The following is a 15,081-nucleotide window of genomic DNA, read 5'->3' as shown; positions in this document are numbered from 1 at the left end:
ATCTACTCCCACACCTGTGTTGTGAATTAATGTTATAACTACATGCACAATGGTTAGAACAATATTTGGCATAAAATAAGCACTCAATGAGTTTAAAGATTAGTATATTGTGATATTATATAGGGATATTTTCATAATTATATTGCATGATTATATGATTGTATTATAAAGTATTTTCTATTATGAAATTATGAGTGGTAAGATTCTTTAAAACATGACTTTTAACCCAAGGTGTTCATTTTAAAACATACCTGCCTGCCCTGCCTCTCAGATGTTTTAAACCTTTCAGCTCCCACTGCTGCTCCCCAAATTTGATGAGGTATACGCCCGCTCTTACTGCTTCTCAGCCAACTATATCTACCACTTGTTTGTGAACGGTTACAAATTCACAGAGGAGACTTGGCCCCAAATACATTTTGAAAAAGAAGTAAGTCAAAGCACAAATCATTTTCTCTTCTTCTTCCCAACAGAGAGGTTTGTATGTATGTGTGTGGAACAAATGTAGAAGGTAAAAGGGTATTGAGTTAAACTCACTGGGTGGAAGCTGATCAGACTGATTTCTTGTGAGTTTCCCAGAAGAGGTCGTGGAGAATTTAGAGGAGTTGCTCATGGGTGTCCATTCTCCTGGAAAAGACTGGAAGCCAAGGGCCAATGGACTAGGCGGTCCTGGAGGGCAGAGACCTGTCAGTATCTTCATATTCCCAGCACTCAGCACAAGGGATAGAGCCTAGAAGGTGCTTAGTAAATGTTTGTTGAATTCATAAATAAGTATGTTAAGGATATGAGACTTTTCACCCTGAAAAGAAGCTTTAAATGTAACAGTTTTTTAAAGAGGATAGTAACTAATTCTTCTCCATTTTATTCAGATGTCAGAGTAAGATACAGGCCTTAGGGCCTAACAGATTTGCATTAGCATTAAATAAATATTTTCTCTTTGAATGAACCTGAAGTCATTATATTTACTGACAAAGATTTGGGGGATGGGGAAGATATTCTTAGCTCAGGGTTTAATATATTTAAAAATATGTATATTTATAGATATCTATAAAAACATACATACATATATGATGGTCAAGTGACCAGAATGGTCCAAAGCTGGAATCACAGCTGTCACCTGGTGACAGGTGAAAGGACCTCCATACCTTGTTTTTAGGCAGGGCTAAGCCTTGTGAATATGTTCAGCCAGCACTATGTTCCCCAGGTTCCAGAGAATTTTCCCATTTCAGCAATAGCTGATATGAAGCCTGAAGGATGTCTGGAGTCAGCCTGTTCAATACCAGCTTCAGCAATAATTAGATTAAACCAATCAATATCCTGCATTAGGCCTCTGACTATCTACTTTTACATAAATAAAATTGAGTCATCTACAAAAAAATAGGGATGTCTGGAGACATAAGGACTGTTGGTAGCATGTACTCTCTAAGCTTTGCTTCTAATGAATCTAATTACCAGTAAATTATATTATAAGAATGGAGAATGACTTTCCATTTGAATGCCAGTTTGAGTTGACATAATATTCTAAGTTAAAAGTTCCCTTTTTTTAATTATAAAGAATTTTGTGTCCAGCCAAATTAGTATTTAAATGTGAAGATGTAGGCTGGGCGTGGTGGCTCACACCTATAATCCCAGTGCTTTGGGAGGCCGAGGCAGGCGGATCACCTGAGGTCAGGAGTTTGAGACCAGCCTGACCAACATGGAGAAACCCCGTCTCTACTAAAAATATGAAATTAGCCGGGCATGTTGGTGCATGCCTGTAATCCCGGCTACTCAGAGGCTGAGTCAGGAGAATTACTTGCACCTGAGGGGTGAAGGCTGCCGTGAGCCGAGATCATGCCATTGCACTCCAGCCTGGGCAACAACAGCAAAACTCCATCTCAAAAAATAAAAATAAAAATAAATAAATAAAAATGTGAAAGTGTAAAAAGACTTAAGAAGATTTGCTGCACAAAGACTTACAATGAAAATATTTTTGGTGGAAGTAATAAAGTAAGAAGAGAAATAAATCCAGGAGATGTTACAAAAACACTGGAAGTAAGAATAAATGATGTTGTGGCTTAAAATTTACATTAAAAAGGCCGGATGCTGTGGCTCACGCCTGTAATCCCAGCACTTTGGGAGGCCGAGGCAGGTGAATCACTTGAGGTCAGGAGTTTGAGACCAGCCTGGCCAACATGGCAAAACCATGTCTCTACTAAAAATACAAAAAATTAGCTGGGTGTGGTGGCATGCGCCTGTACTCCCAGCCACTCAGGAGGCTGAGGCAGGAGAATTGCTTGAAACTGGGAGGTGGAGGTTGCAGTGAGCCAAGATCTCACCATTGCACCTTAGCCTGGGCAAAAGAGCAAGACTCTATCTCAAAAAAAAAAAAAAATTATATTAAAGAAACAGAAAACGAACACTAAAGAAAAGTATTAAAAATAAAAAACTCCATTCATATGACTCAAGTATGGAAAATATCCACATGATAAGGGTGTGGTAAGGAGTTATAAGATACAGGGACATAAGAGTAACCTAAAATTCTCTTCTTGTCAAAGGGAACACAGAGATATCTTTTTCTTTCTCTTTTTCTTTTTTTTTTTTTTTGAGACGGAGTCTCACTCTGTCGCCTAGGCTGGAGTGCAATGGTGTGATCTTGGCTCACTGCAGCCTCTGCCTCCTGGGCTCAAGCAATTCTCCTGCCTCAGCCTCCTGAGTAGCTGGGATTACATGCACCCACCATCATGCCTGGCTAATTTTTATATTTTTGTAGAGACAGGGTTTCACCATGTTGGCCAGGCTGGTCTTGAACTCCTGACCTCAGGTGATCCGCCCGCCTCAGCCTCCCAAAGCGCTGGGATTATAGGCGTGAGCCACCATGCCTGGCCACAGATATCATTTTTAAGGCAGGAAAGAAGAAAAAAAATATAGAAAAATAGCACTAATTGAAAATTTAAAAGTAAGATATTAGAAAGAAGTGTAAATATATTAATAATCACAATAATTATAAATGGACTAAACCTACCAGTTAAAAGAGATGTCAAATTGAATTTTTAGAAATCAAGCAGGTGCCATTTATAAGAGAAACGTCGTTCAAGCATAAAGACATGGAAAGATTGAAAGATAATTTTTTTTTAAATTATCAAACACTACCCAAAAGAAAGCTGTTATAACTATTTAATATCTGGCAAAGCAGTCTTTAATACCAAGAGCTTCATTCTAGACAGAGAGGGTTACAACATAATGATAAAATGTTCACTTCACTATGAAGATTGCAAAGGTGAAACATTTATACACCTAATAAAACACCCTAAAAACATGTAAAGCAAAAATGGATAAACTACCAGAATAAATTGACAGTCAGCTTCCCATTTGGGCTGATTTTCTATTCTTAGAAACTGGTCCTGGGATCAGTAAACCACTCATTAGCCTCTATCTAGCCACAAACACCCCTGTGCTCCTGGACAACAGGAACACTTTCACTGTTATTAACTGTGCCTTCTTCACTCTTGGCTGTGACAAGATTATGAGGATTTGTTCTTTTGACTATTTCTTCTGCAGCACTGGAGGTGAGATTCCCCAAGCCTTTGTGGCTACAGTGTGGTGTCTTAACTTGGGCAAGTCCTTTGACCTCTTTGGGCCACAATTTCCCATGGGAGCTTTGTGAGGTTGATAGTGGTATGCCTCCGGTATGTAATTGCAGCCTTGAGCCTTGCCCTGAGAACTGAGCCATCTCCTCTACTCCACAGGTGGGGAATAGCAGCATAGCCTGGTCTCTTGGCTACATGCTCAGCCTGACCAACCAGATCCCAGCTGAAAGCCCTCTGATCCGTCTGCCCATAGAACCACCTGTCTTTGTGGGCACCCTCGCTTTCTTCACAGCGGCAGCCTTGCTGTGTCTGGCATTTCTTGCATACCTGTGTTCAGCATCCAGAAAAAAGAGGCACTCCGAGCATGCCTTTGACCATGCAGTGGATTCTGACTGAGCCTTCAAAGCAGCTCCTGGAGTCCAATGGCTGCTTAGTCAGCCTGGGTGGCACCAGGCAATGCAGGTGAAGTGGCTGCCTTCAGGAAATACAACTAACTAAAATCAAACACCTAGGTCATGTGCCTCTCAAATACTGATTTCTGCCACAGCACCTCTTGGGGTGGCATTGGCTATTCTGTGCATATTGTTCTTCACAGACCTCACTACCCACGTGCTGATCTATTGGGGAACAGAGAAGAGACAGGCCATCAAGGTCAGGCTCTTTATTTTAAGTCCCCCAGAGGAAGAGTAAGTTGAGAAGGTATCAGTTTAATGTTGAAGAATTGACCTCAGGGCTCAGTTTCCATTTCCCTCCCTCAGTATTCTTCCTGGCAAGATATCCATTAAGCATTTCGCCAATCAGATATCTCATTTTATAGTTTTTTCCCATTGGTCTTTAACCAAGACTTTCTTGTAGCAATCTCGTAAGCAGTGAACCCCCTCAGATCAGTAGAATATAGTATCTGGGGGAGAAGACTTACTTCCTTCAGGGCAGCGGCCACAGCCAGGCTTCTGTCACACAGGTGGATCCCGAAGCACAGAGACATAAAAAAGGTCTCCCAGAAAACTATAGACCATTCTCCAAGTGGAATTCCCACTTAGGGCTCTGGTCACTAGATTGCAACCTGTGTGTTTGTCATCCTCCTCATCTCACCATTGTATTGCTATGCCCTCCCATAAAAACACATTGATCCCTAGCAAGATTATTGCATTCCAGATTTTGCTGCCTTTGCTAGGCTTTTGCTTAGCAAAGGGCTGCCCTTCCATTGTTATCATGGTGTATATATTTTTGTCACCATTCCCACAAGTATACTTGTTGTCATAGAACATCCTACTCTGTGATTTACTAACCAATTACTTTCCTAGATCATAGACCTCTCTGCATAGTAGTCATAGGTCTTGACTTTGGGGAAAGAAAAGGAAGCTGCAGGAATATTTATCTCCAAAGTCAAATGAGAAAGAACTCCAGCAAATCCAATGGCTACAAACTAAAAATCAGCATTATTTCATATTGCTGTTTCTTAGCTGAATATGGAATAAAGAACTATTATTTTATTTTGACTTGCAATGGGTGTGTGTGTGTTAACTGGCATATGGTACTCTTTCTCCTAAGGACCCTAGGTGATATTTATGAGAGAAATTTTTTTCCCTAGCGAATTAAGAAACCCATTCATTAATATCACCTTTATTCCAGAGAGTTCAAAGTGCTTTTACTTCGATAAACCTTTGACTGCTTGAGATTATTAAGTCAAGCATTTCTGTACCTTATTTGAAATTCTAAGCCTCTGTGAGGCCACAACCTGACACTCAAATCTTGGTTCTCATCCAGAACGGCTACTCCTATCCCAAACTGTACTTTTGCTCCCACCATCCTCTCTACTATATTGTAGATCATCCTCCCACCCATCCAAATCATGTATGTTTCTCAAGGTCCAGTTCCTTTGTGTAAGTCTTCCACAAAGCTTTCCTTGCACACACATACTATGCTCTATCTCCTGGACCACTTTTTCAAAACCAGCCACGTAAGTCCTCATATTGTTATTTATCTTGGCATATGTGTACAGCTTATTTCTAAAAGACAGAGTAGGCTACTTAAGGGCAAAGCCTATTGTACATCACTCCTCATTTATTCAACAGACATCTAAAAACACCTATTAAGGCTGATACCTTTTAGGTGTGATTTTGGATTTGGACATATGCTATGAACATAGTATTTATTCATATTTGTTGATTGAGGTTGTTTCCATGAATGACTAAGAAAAGTGGGCAGTAAATTATAGAGATAGCAGGGAAAAAACAGCATCCAAATCACCAAGAGTTTGCAAGAAAAAAATTTGTATGTGCAAGAAAGAGAGCCAAAGCTCCATGAAGGCAAGTCCTAGTCAACATTTCTAACTCATTTGGGAAGTTAGAATAAGCTGAGGTACTTCAGGTTTTCTGACACACACCGAAGAATTTTTGACTGGGTGCAGTAGCTCACACCTGTAATCTCAGCCTTTTGGGACTAGCTGAGGCAGGCGGGATTGCTTGAGCCCAGAAGTTCGAGCGCAGCCTGGGAAACGTGGCGAAACCTCTTCTCTCCAAAAAATACAAAAATTAGCCAGAAGTTGTGGGAACACTTGGAGTCCCAGATACCTGGGAGGTTGAGGTAAGAGCATTGTTTGAGCCTGGGAGGTGGAGGTTGCAGTGAGCCGAGATCATGCCACTGCACTCCAGCCTGGGTAACAGAGCAAAACTATCTCTCAATCTCTCTCTCTCTCTCTCTCTCTCTCTCTCTCTCTCTCTCTCACACACACACACACACACACAAGAATTTTTATAGATAGACCATTGTGAAATCTGCAGTTCAAGTGGCATATCTAGCACTGTTACTGTGGTGAACAGAATTCTCCTTCGCCCTCTGGTGTTACTCCAATTATGTGGTTACATTGTCACATGGCAAAAGGATTTTGCAGATGTAATTACAAATCAGTTGACCTTAAAATGGAGAGCTTATGCAGGTAGGCCTAACCTCACCACATGAGCTCTTTAAAGGCAGAGCATTTTCTCCAGAAGAGGAAGTCAGAGATTCAAAGCATGAGAAGAATTCCACATGCAGTTGCCAGCTTGAGGATGGAGGGCGCCGTGCGCAAAGGCCCTAAGTGCAGCCTCTAGAAATTAAGAGCAATCCCTGGCTGGCATCAACAAAAAACCAGGAACCTCAGCCCTACAGCTGCAAGGAGGTGGATTCTGCCAAAAACCTGAATGAACTTGGAAGCATATTTTCCCCCAGAGCTTTCAGATAAGAGTCCAGGTCAGATCATATCTTGATTTCAGCCTACTGAGACCCTAAGTGGAGAACCCAGTTGAGCCCACTCTGACTTCTGACCTACAAAACTATAAAGTAACAAAAATATGACGTTTAAAGCCACTAAATTTGTGGCAATTTATTACACAGCTACAGTAAATTAATACAACTATGGAACCCCAAACCCCAAAGTTCCAACCAAACCAAGTCTTTTGATTTGAAATATGTGGCGAAGATAAAAGTGATGAGTAGCACAAATAGCGTCTATTCCTAATCACAGCTATGTAAAAAAAGCATGGGTTCAGAGGTAAAAGTACGTGCCAGCATTACTCAGTCACTGAGTCATTTGGGGAATAGGGATTGGGGCTTGAGCTTTGGGCCTGGTTGAGTCTAAAACCCATTGCATAACTTTGCCTTTCACACAGAAAGGCAGTATCATATAGTAGTTAGGAATTTGGCTTTATATTTCCGTAGTCCAACATACCCATTCACATACAGACACCTGATTTATAACAGAGGTGTCACATCAGAGCAGTGGGAAAATGCAGGACAATTGGATATCTTAATGGAGAAAAAATGAATTTGACCCTTTCCTCACTCCACTTGCAAGAATTGTTTCCAGGTTGCTTAAAGACCTAAGTGTGAAAAACCTATAAAGGTTTAGAAGAAAATGCAGGAGAACATTTTTAGGATACTGGGTAAGGGAAGGGTTTCTTAAACACTACACAGAAAGTATTAACCATAAGAAAATATTTAATACATTAAAATGTAAAACTTCTGTTCCTCAAAAAACATCATTAAAAGAGTGAAAAGACAAGCCACAGAGTGGAAGAAGGTATTTACAACATATATAACTGATAAAGGACTACTTTCCAAATTATATGAAGAACACTTACAAATCAGTAAGAAAAAGGAAGATGATTCAATTTTTCTAAACAGGCAATAGTCTTGAAAGACACTTTTCACAAGGAGACAACTGTCTAATAAACACACGAAAAGATGCTCAATCTCATTATTGGGATAATGCAAATTAAAACTACAGAGAAATAGTACAATATGCTCATTCGTTTAGCAAAACTTAGAAGTCTGACAATACCAAAATTAGTGAGGATGTGGAACTGGAACTCTCCTATACTGCTATAGGAATGTAAATTAATGCAACCACTCTGGAAAATGGAGGTATTGTCTAATAAAGTTGAAGAAATTCCAGTCCAAAGTATACACCTTAGCGATATATAGTCTTAGATATACCAGGATACATGCCTAAGAATGTTTTAAGCAGCAACCAAGATGCCTATCCCATGGAATAAGTGAATAAACAAATAGCGATATAGCCATACTAGAAAATACTGTACATCAATGAAAACAAAAGAACTACATAATAAAAAGGTTTTGCTTTTTTTTTGTTTTGTTTTGTTTTGTTTTTTGTTTTGAGATGGAGTCTCGCTCTGTCGCCCAGGCTGGAGTGCAGTGGCTCAATCTTGGCTCACTGCAACCTCTACCTCCTGGGTTCAAGTGATTCTCCTGCCTCAGCCTCCTGGGATTACAGGCATCTGCCACCATGCCCAGCTAATTTTTGTATTTTTAGTAGAGACAGAGTTTCACCATGTTGGCCAGGCTGGTCTCGAACTCCTGACCTCGTGATCCCCCGGCCTTGGCCTCCCAAAGTGCTGGGATTACAGGCGTGAGCCATTGCGTCTGGCCTAATACAAAATTTAAAAACAAGCAAAACTAAACACAGAAAGTTAAACGCTAAAGAAAAGCAAGGAAATTATTACTCTGAAATTTGGGAGGTGATGGAGGCTGTATCTGGAAAAGGATAAATGGGTGTCTTAGGCTGCTTGAACTGCCATAATAAAATACTACAAATTGAGTGGCTTAAACAACAGAAATTAATCTTCTCACAGTTTTGGAGCCAGGGAATTCCAACATCAAGGTATCAGCTGACTAATTCCTGGTGAGGGCTCAATTCCTGGCTTGCAGATGATGGCCTTTCTGCTGTGTCCACTCGGCCTTTCCTCTGAGCTCTCAGGGAGAGAGAGCGAGAGAGAGAGAGAGAGAGCACTCTGGGATCTCTTCTGACAAGGGCATTAATCCCACCATGAGGGCCACTCCTTCATAACCTTGTCTAACCCTAGTTATCTCCCCTCCCAAAGGCTCCATCTCCAAATCCTACATTGGGGGTTAGGGCTTCAACATACAAATTTGGGGGATCACAAATATTCAGTTCATAACAACAGGGCTTCTGGGGTGACAGTGTTATTCTACAACTAGGTAGTGGTTACAGATGTTCCCCTTTTCAACCATTTATACATCATCTGTATGTCCTATTCTACAATATAAAGTCACAGATCTGGGTTAACTCAAGAATTTTCTCCTTATTACCTCTATGGTTTTCATCATGTCTTTCAGTCTCCTTGAGTCTTGACTTCCTCCATATATAAAACAGGCATAATACCTACCTCATAGGATAGTTAAGAGAAAATACAGCACTTAGCCAGTGCCTGGCATGGATGTAGCCAATAAATACAAGTTTTAAAACACATTTCTTTCACCCATTTACTTATTCACTCATCATACTTTCACTAAAAGTCTACTGTGCAACAGCCCTGAGCTAAATGACTAAGGGTGTAATAGAAATGAGACAACTGTCTTTCCTCTTGAAACATGAGACTTGGACGCCCTCTGTTGGAGCTATGGAAAAAATTCTTCCCAGGGTGAGCCTCCCGCCCTTTTTTTAAACCTCTCTAAAGGTGTTAGAAAAAAATATCATTAGTTCAAAAATATTTTTAATAGTATAAAATAAGGAGATAATTGGAAATCTGCACATTGAATATTATCAAGGAATTCCTGTTAATTTTTGTTTAGGTAAAATAATGGAACCGGCCTGGTGCCATGGCTCATGCCTGTAATCCCAGTACTTTGAAAGGCTGAGGCGGATAGATTACTTGAGGTCAGGAGTTCGAGACCAGGCTGGCAAACTTGGTGAAACCCCGTCTCTACCAAAAAATACAAAAATTAGCCGGGTATGGTGGTGCACACCTGTAATCCCAGCTGCTCAGGAGGCTGAGGCAAGAGAATCACTTGAACCTGGGTGGTGGAGGTTGTAGTGAGCCGAGATCATGCCACTGCACTCCAGCCTCAGCAAGACTCTGTCTCAAAATAAGTAAATAACTAAATGAAATAATGGTATCTTGGATTTTTTTTTTCAAGAACCCTTACTGTTAAGATCAATGGTCCTCAACCTTTTTGGCACCAGAAACCGGTTTCGTGGGAGACAATTTTTCCACAGACAGTGGGGGGCTGGGTGGGGAGGCACAGATGGTTTCAGGATGAAACTGTTCCACCTCAGGTCATCAGGCATTCGATTCTCATAAGGAGCAAACCTAGATCCCTCACACACGCAATTCACAATAGGGTTCGCGTTGTTGCTGATCTGACAGGAGGCGGAGCTCAGGTGGTAATGCTGGTTTGCCTGCTGCTCAACACCTGCTGTGCGGCCCGGTTCCTAAACAGGCCACGGACCAGTACTGGTCTACTGCCTGGCTGAGGGTTGGGGACCCCTGGTTTAGATACTTGCTGAACTGTTTCCAGATGAAATGATATGTCTAGCATATCAGTCAAAGTTCAACCAGAGAAATAGAGCCAGTATGAAGAGATCTATTGCAAGGAATTGGCTTGTGAGACTATGCGGCTAGCTAGGCAAGTCCTAAATCCATAGGGCAGGCCGTCAGGAACAGCAGGCTGGAACCCTCAGGCATGAACTAAAGCTACAGTCCACAGATGGAATTTCTTCCTTCTCAGAGAAGTCTCAGTTCTGCTCTTATGGATTTTCAACTGATTTAATCAGGCTCACCCAGATTATCTAGGATAAGTCCCCTTAAAAATCTACTAATTATGGGCAGTAATCACACCCACAAAATACTTTCACAGCTACACCTAGATTAACAAATAACTGGGTGCTATAGTCTAGCCAAGCTGACACATAAAATTGACCATCACATCTGTGAATTGATTCAAAATTACAGGGGAGGGAGAATGTAGGGGTAGAAATGGCCCATACTTTGATGGTCCCTGAGGTTGGGGTGATGAGACATAGGAGTTTATTATAGTATTCTGTCTGCTTTGTGTATGTTTACAATTTTCTAAATAAAAGTTAAAATATATATTTTGAGGCCGGGCGTGGAGGCTCATGCCTATAATCCCAGCACTTTGGGAGGCTGAGGCAGGCGGATCACCTGAGGTCAGGAGTTCGAGACCAGCCTGACCAATCTGGAGAAACCCTGTCTCTACTAAAAATACAAAATTAGCTGGGCATCGTAGTGCATGCCTGTAATCCCAGCTACTTGGGAGGCTAAGGCAGGAGAACTGCTTGAACCCAGAAGGCGGAGGTTGCGGTGAGCTGAGATCATGCCATTGCACTCCAGCCTGGGCAACAAGAATGAAACTGTCTCAAAAAAAAAAAAAATATATATATATATATATATATATATAAAAACATGCAGAATCTCACTGCTGTATATTTGATATTTTTCTTTCTGAATCTTTTTCTCTACACATTTGTACATAGTTAAGATCATGCTGGAATTACAATTTTATATTTCATACGTTCATAGCATTATACCATTAGCATTTTCAGATCTCATTAAAAATTATTCCCAAATATCAAACAAAATGATTAAGAACTCAGGCTTTCACATCACAAAAACCTGGTTCACACATCCTAGTTCTGCTGTTCATTGTTGTGTGATCTTTGTCTAAAAATCTTAAGTTTTCTATGCCTCAGTTTCCTTTAATACAGACATTCAATTCAACTCCTTGTTCATTTGTTCATTCAACTAATATGGATTGAATTCATCCTCTGAGTAACATCCTGTGTAGGTGGCGTAACTCCACCAATTAACAATGTAGATGAAGTCCTTGCTTCAGGGAGCCAACATTCTAGTGGGGGAGACAGACACTAACCAACTAAATACACACTGTACAGGGGATTATAAGTGATCTAGAGAAATATAAAGAGGAGTAAGGGGAAAGGAAAGTGCCAGGAGCATGAGATGGGGATGCCATTAGGTCAGAAAAGTCTTTTCAGATAAGGTGACGTCTGAATGAACACGGAGAACGTGAAGGAGTCGGCCATTTGAACATCTGGAGGAAGACCATTCTAAGCAAAAGAGACCACAAATACAAAGGCCATTGTGATTGGAGCAGAATAAATGACTGGAAGATGGGGGAGATAGGGTAAGGGAGTTAAGAGGGAGTAGAGGGTGCAAGGGGGCCCCATTTAGAGTTCTGAACAAAGGAGGGGTATGTGGCTTCTGTTTCTAGTTACAGTGATAAAAAAACAAAGGAGACAAGAGCAGAAACAGGAAAACCAGTTGGTGGGTGATTTTAATAATCCAGATGAGAAATGCTGATAGCTTGGACCAGGTTGGTAGCAGTACAGGCTGTGAGCAATGGTCAGACCCCAGATATATGTGAAAGTAGAGCCCACAGTGTTTGCTGATGAATGTACATGGAGTGAGAGAGAAAAAGAGGGGTTAAAAGTTATTCCAATATTTTTGCCTGAGTGACTGGAAGGATAGAGTTGCTATTAAATGACATATGAACACAGCAGGGAGAAAGGGTTTAGTAAGAGGAAGGTTAAGATCCAGACTATTTTCTTAGAAAAACAAAAACTGTTTATATCAGCACATATCCATAAGCATGGAGAGAAAAGAAGAAAAGAAAACAATAACATTTTGGCATGGTGGACCAGGGGTAACTGACTTAGCAGACCCAAGAAAGCACAATCCTAAAACAATGAGAAAATAAAAAATCAACCCATTTAAACAGTAGTGTTCTCAAAAAGCTCAGGAATGTGTGGCATCAAGTACAGCTGCAAGCTGGGTTAGTGAGCACAAAATAAAGATAATTAAAGCTGTTTAAGAATAGTGATTCTGGCCGGGTGCAGTGGCTCACGCCTGTAATCCTAGCACTTTGGGAGGCTGAGGTGGGTGGATCATGAGGTCAGGAGTTCAAGACAAGCCTGGCCAACATGGTGAAACCCCATCTCTACTAAAAGTACAAAAATTGGCCAGGTGTGGTGGAGCACCTGTTATCCCAGATACTAAGGAGGCTGAGGCAGCTGAGGTAGGAGAATCACTTGAACCCGGGAGGCAGAGGTTGCAGTGAACCGAGATTGCACCACTGCACTCCAGCCTGGGCGACAGAGCAAGACTCCTTCTCAAAAAGAAAAAAAAAAAAAAAGAATAGTGGTTCCTAGATCCCTTCTACTCTTTGCTGATGAGTGACTGCCTCTTCCCAACTCAAGCATAGGAACTGGAAGGCACAAGGCACAGTTAGGGGTGGAAGTGTCATACCAAAACAAGATTAAGGAAACCAAGGCATATTCAGTGTTTAGACTCCAAGCCTCTAACCCCATCAACTCCCAGGATCCAGGTTAACTCTACCCTCTAGTCAAGACTTTGGAAGATTCTTCTTTTGTGAGGAATCCAAGCAGTCCAGGAGAAAGGACACAAATGTGCTGGCATTTGGAGTTTGCTAGTCAGATTATCCTACAGTGAAGCTTGAATCAATAACTCAAAACTTCCAATCAGCTTTTTATCCCCTCACCTTAAATAGAAAACAAACGAGGTGCCAGGAGTGGTGGCTCGCTCACGCCTGTAATCCCAGCATTTTGGGAGGCCAAGGCAGGTGGATCACCTGAGGTCAGCAGTTCGAGACCAGCCTGACCAACATGGTGAACTTCCATCTCTACTAAAAATACAATAATTAGCTGGGCATGATGGCAGGTGCCTATTATCCCAGCTTCTCAGAAGGCTGAGGCAGGAGAATCACTTGAACCCAGGAGGCGGAGGTTGCAGTGAGCCGAGATTGTGCCACTGCACTCCAGCCTGGGCAACAGAGGGAGACTCCATCTCAAAAACAAAAAAGAAAAGAAAAAGAAAGAAAAGAAAGAAAAGAAAGAAAAGAAAAGAAAAAAGAAAGAAAACAAGGCAAGTATTTAAGGACAGCCCCCACTGTTGTTCTAATCAGGCATCAGGAAGATGTGCACTTAGATGTTTGTGTTCCATCAGCCACTTTTACCCAGAAGTCCGTCTCTCTTGTTATTGTTACCTCCCTCTATCTTCTGTCATCTGCTTTCTTCTTTTCTAAATAAAAGTAGAGTTCTAAGAAGCCCATGTTTTTATTTTATTTTATTTATTTATTCATTTATTTTAGAGATGTGGTCTATGTTGCTGAGGCTGGACTTGAACCCCTGGGCTCATGCAATCCTTCCTTCTCAGCCTCCCAAGTAGCTGGGACTACATGTGCACACCACTATGTCTGGCAGGTTCCTGCTTGTGTCCCTTTGCTCTTATCTGCTTAAAAGTCACCTCTGAATCATCACTAGAACTTGACTTCTCACAGATGAAAAGGCGGTATGATGAATACAAGTAAAGATTGGGATGATGCACCTGAAAGATGGAGGAAGGGGCAAGTCAAGGAACACAGGTGGCCATGAGAAGCTGAAAAAGCAAGGAAACAAATTATCCCCTCAGAGTCTCCAAAAGGAACCTCTAAAAGCCAAAACGTTGACTTTAGCCCAGTAAAACTGAATTCAGACTTCTGACCTTCAGAACTGTAAGAGAATAAAACTTGTTTTAAGCCATTAAAACAAAACAAAATTTGACCTCTCGCAACAGAGGAAGTCTTTTTTTTTTTTTTTTTTTTTTTTGAGACGGAGTCTCGTTCTGTCGCCCAGGCTGGAGTGCAGTGGCGCAATCTCAGCTCACTAAAAGCTCCGCCTTCCGGGTTCACGCCATTCTCCTGCCTCAGCCTCTCCGAGTAGCTGGGACTACAGGTGACCGCCACCACGCCCGGCTAATTTTTTTTTGTATTTTTAGTAGAGACGGGGTTTCACCGTGGTCTCGATCTCCTGACCTCGTGATCTGCCCGCCTCGGCCTCCCAAAGTGCTGGGATTACAAGCATGAGCCACCGTGCCCAGCCAACAGAGAGGAAGTCTTACTGCCTTTCTCTAGATTTCAGAACCATGGTCAGGGATCCAAATACACTCTATGAGGGTGACATGGCCTCCATCACACACTCCGGAAAGGAGTGTAAATTAATCTAATGTTCCGAAAAAGTAGCTATAATATGCCGCAAGATTTTAAAAGTGCATATTCTTCAACCCAACAACCGTATTTCTAAAAATTAATTCTAAGGAAACCTTTTAAAAAATACGGACATTGTTATTACAGATACATATTGAAATATTTATGGATACACTGATATAATGTCTGGGATCTG

General features: G+C 41.4%; 1 protein-coding gene and 1 long non-coding RNA gene across 3 annotated transcripts in view; one reads left to right on the top strand and one right to left on the bottom strand.

The window, feature by feature from the left end:
- The window catches only part of ENTPD3 (ectonucleoside triphosphate diphosphohydrolase 3), a 40,718-nt gene extending 35,646 nt beyond the window's left edge, over window positions 1-5,072 (top strand). For both annotated transcript variants that reach the window (XM_030812083.1, XM_003256891.3), the window contains 2 exons: window positions 290-427; window positions 3,726-5,072. In XM_030812083.1, coding sequence (XP_030667943.1) covers window positions 290-427; window positions 3,726-3,962 — 375 coding nt within the window. In that variant the 3' untranslated portion in view covers window positions 3,963-5,072. The remainder of the gene's footprint in view (window positions 1-289; window positions 428-3,725) is intronic.
- Window positions 1-15,081, bottom strand: part of LOC105737684 — a 150,289-nt gene that overhangs the window by 118,948 nt on the left and 16,260 nt on the right. The window lies entirely within an intron of this gene.

The sequence above is a fragment of the Nomascus leucogenys genome, chromosome 4 (genome assembly GCF_006542625.1).
Source record: "Nomascus leucogenys isolate Asia chromosome 4, Asia_NLE_v1, whole genome shotgun sequence".
Taxonomy (NCBI): Eukaryota; Metazoa; Chordata; class Mammalia; order Primates; family Hylobatidae; genus Nomascus; species Nomascus leucogenys.
This window is presented reverse-complemented; position numbering and strand designations above follow the sequence as displayed.